The sequence below is a fragment of the Eretmochelys imbricata genome, chromosome 21, assembly GCF_965152235.1.
Source record: "Eretmochelys imbricata isolate rEreImb1 chromosome 21, rEreImb1.hap1, whole genome shotgun sequence".
Lineage (NCBI taxonomy): Eukaryota > Metazoa > Chordata > Testudines > Cheloniidae > Eretmochelys > Eretmochelys imbricata.
The window spans coordinates 16,455,589-16,459,284 of NC_135592.1; the positions used below are offsets into that span (position 1 = coordinate 16,455,589).

At 48.2% G+C, this 3,696-nt stretch overlaps 1 protein-coding gene across 1 annotated transcript; it reads right to left on the minus strand.

Moving 5' to 3' along the window:
• Positions 1-2,100: 2,100 nt before the first annotated feature.
• Positions 2,101-3,195, minus strand: GPR25 (G protein-coupled receptor 25). Its single transcript, XM_077839474.1, has one exon. The coding sequence runs from the start codon at positions 3,193-3,195 to the stop codon at positions 2,101-2,103; it is 1,095 nt and encodes a 364-aa protein (XP_077695600.1).
• Positions 3,196-3,696: the final 501 nt, after the last annotated feature.

A 3,696-nucleotide genomic window follows, 5' to 3' on the forward strand; every position in this document is an offset into this window, starting at 1 on the left:
TTCGGTATGACAAGTGTCTTCCCCAGGGAGAAGAACCCATGGCAAGGCTAATAACATTGGGCTCTGTTATGACACATGCCCTAACACAGAGGTCCAGTGGGATTTAATTAGGTTATTGTGTGTGAGTGAAATGGCAGCTGATTAGTAAAAACACACTTACCGGGACTGAACAAGAGCGTCACAGACATCTCTGGTAGCTGGAAACCTCAAACAAGGTTTCAGTAATTAACTGATATTTAATGAATAAGATGATTGTTTTATTGTGCTAGGGCTTTTAGAAGTTGAGGGAAGGTCATGCTATAGTGCAGAAGTCAGGGAAATATAGTATAAAAAACTGTCCAGTGTTATGGGCATTGTTTGTAACCCACAGAATCCTCATGGGCTAAACGGTAAATGTGGAGTGGCAGCACTGTGCAATAGGTCTGTCTCGAAAGATGCTGATTTTAGATACCAGAGCGACTTCCTTCAATTCAGTAAAATAACTCAGAAAAACCAGTCAGTATTAAAGCATATTTATTACACAACTATGTAATAAGAACAGAGCTGTTTTAATTGTGAATGTGTCTTTTCATTAAACGTACAGATTCTTGCTACCAGATCTATTTTTAGTTGTGTTAAGTTTAATAAAGCATATTTATTATACAACTGCTAACAGAGAGAGAGCCCCACATGGTTCTGTCACATGGTCCCAACTTCAGTAATTCCGCCTTCGTTGTTACTGTAGATCTGTAACAGGAGCCAGCAGCCATGGTTTATTGAATTTGCAATAACTCTGAGATATAAATTCAGGGGTGGCGATACACATTTAAGGCATTCGGTTTTACAATGTACACCTCAGGTGTGATTCCAGCCTTGGTTTCCCTGGTAGGAACCCACTGACATCAGAGCCCAAACCTGCCAGGCCTTGATCATGCGAATAAGCACATAGGCCCAGATCCCCAAAGGTAAGCAGGGGTCTAGTTCCCAGTGAAGTTAGGCAATGACATACCCTTGAGGATGTGGGCCATAGAAATCAGTGGGGCTACTCACATGAGCAGGGATTGCTCCTGTGAGTAAGACTGGCAGAAGTGGTTCTCTGGCTTTGCGCTGGGGTAACCGAGACCAGAGTTTGGCCCCCTCTCTGGAATTCTCTATTTTTGTTGCTCAAGCAAACCTAGCCACATCCTGCCCTGTTCCCCTCCCCGCGCCCCCACTACTCCTGGGGAGTGTGAGCTCTCATCCCCGGAGCAAACCTCAGGGCTTGTCTACGTGTAAAACAGCTGCGCTGCTGCAGCCCTTCAGTGTGGACACTACCTACGCCGGCAGGAGGGATTCTCCCATCGCTGTAGCCAATCCACCTCTCCAGGAGGCAGTGGCTAGGTTGAGGGACAAATTCTTCCACTGACCTAGCACTGTCTGTGCCCGGGGGTTACGTCAGCTTCGCTACGTTGCTCAGGGGGGTGGATTTTTCACATCCCTGAGCAGTGTAGCTGGGTGGATCTACAGACCAGGCCTAAGTAACCCTGATGCTTCTACGGGCTGTGAGGCTGCATTCAGGGTGGTTTCTCCCTCACTGTATTTCTGGGATGTGTGAATGCCCCTGGGAAAGGCACTGGATGTGCCTGATTTCCTTAGCAGGGGAAGGCAAGGCTAGTGGAGAATCCCTCTTCTCACAAGGGTGCTGGGGAAGGAGAGAGCAGCTGTTAGGCGAGGTTTTCATTTCAATGGGAGCTGTGTGGCTAAATCCCCTAGTCATCTTTGAAAATCTTCAGCCTCTTCCTTTTCAAAACCTGTGTTATAACCTCTACGAATACCGAGTGAAACTCTGCTCTTGCAACTCCCTGGACATCAGTGGAGTTATGGCAGGAGAGGACTGGATCCACTAAGGTTCTGCTGACACCCAGGTGAGACAGACTGGTGTTACAGCTCTACACAGACCTGGGGGGTAGCTTAGCGATGCTTTTAGAATGAGATCTGTCAAGAAAGAAAAGCCCTTGTCAAAATTAACCTGAAAGCTGTCCAAATAACTGGCACATTTTACCTACACAAGAAGCAGCAACAGCGACTACCTAGCCTGCCTCAGCCCTCAGGGTGGAGGCTTGTAACCCTACCCATCCCCTCTTACATCTCCGGCCGAATGGAGGCAGGTGATGGTGGCTTGTTCCGGCTGGCGAACATGAGGCTGGACTCAGTAGCGGATGAGACGGACAAGACTGAGGTTTGCCGTGTCTCCTGGAAAGCACCACAGACCCGGAGCCATTGTTGCAGCACCTGGCGTCGGAAATGGTGATCCATCAAGGCATAGATGATGGGATTTACGCAGCTGTTCATGAAGGCCAAGCAAGCACTGATGGTCAGGCCCTGTCTGAGAGCCATTAATGCCCAGCAAGACAGATCTGCTCCCTGGAACGTAGAGGAGAAGAAGAGGAACGCTTTAAAGGCATTGAAGGGCAGCCAGCAGCAGATGAAGGCACCAATGATCGTGAAGATGATCTGGAGGGAGTTCTTTGTCCCCTTTCCCAAGCTGATGTGGTTCAGCAGCTTGAAGGAGATGGAGCAATAGCAGAATAAGATCACTCCCAAGGGCAGGAGAAAGGTCAAGATAAGCAAAGCCAGGCTGAGCACCTGGAAGGTGATAGAGTCCTCATCCTCGCACAGTTCACCAGTGGTATCCTCTGAGGGGCTGAGCTTCCTATACATCATAGAGGGAATGCCTAGGAGGAGAGAGACAGCCCAGATGCAACCACAGGCAATGATCAGACAGTTCTTGGTCCCAGTAGACTTGGAGTCCACACGCTTCATGACCACCAGGTAACGCTCCACGCTCATGCCCATTAGGAACAGGATGCTGGAGCTGCGGTTCACAGAGATGATAAAGCTGCTGAATTTACACATGCCTTCACCAAAGTACCACTTGTTATCATAAGCTGCTGACACTGCCCAGAGAGGCAAGGTGCAGACAAAGACCAGGTCGGCAACAGCCAGATTCAGGACAAAGGTATCCACCAGCCTCTTGCTGCCTTTCTTCTTGGCCATCAGTACAATCACCAAGAGGTTGCCCATGAAGCCAACGAAGAAAGCGATGAAGTAGAGGATGGGAATGTAGCACCAAGCGTAGGGTAGGTCCTGTGGTAGGCAGGTATCTTGGAGGGGATTATAATCCGAGTAGACAGCAGAAGATGCTTCATAATTTACAGTCCAGGGTTCAGTTGTCATTTTTACAGCTGTCTTCCCCACTGAGCAGCGAGAGTTGCAGGAGAGCGTTCTTCAGGCACCTGCACAGGGCTGGAGGAAGCACGCTAACTGCGTAGCTGACTGGGTGGTGTTTAAATCTCAGAATGGTTTTTTTGTTGTTCTGAAATCTTCTTAAGGCAATATTATGCACTTCCTCTTGCTGTGAGGGCAAGGATGGCAGGGCGGAGAGTGTATCAGTGGGTGTGAACAACTTGAGGATGAGATGAGTTAGATTTAATTTTGGAAACAAAAAAAATAAAGAAAAATAGAAAAAATGAAGAGTGCATGACAGAGGGCCTGTGGGGTGGTGGGGAACAGGGAGGGTTAGAATTTACAAGCAAATAAAGGCCAGAAATGCAAAATGCTCTTCTGAAAACACCCTGCAAACACAAAACCCTTCAAGTCCCAGTTCTTTCCTCCACACTTACAAATCTTGCAAAATGGTACAAAACAGAATGAACAGGATCAGTGGGGGCAGGAGGA

Coding starts and splice junctions, on each gene's coding strand:
- GPR25 (XM_077839474.1), bottom strand. CDS start 3,195: ATGACAACTGAACCCTGGACTGTAAATTATGAAGCATCTTCTGCTGTC.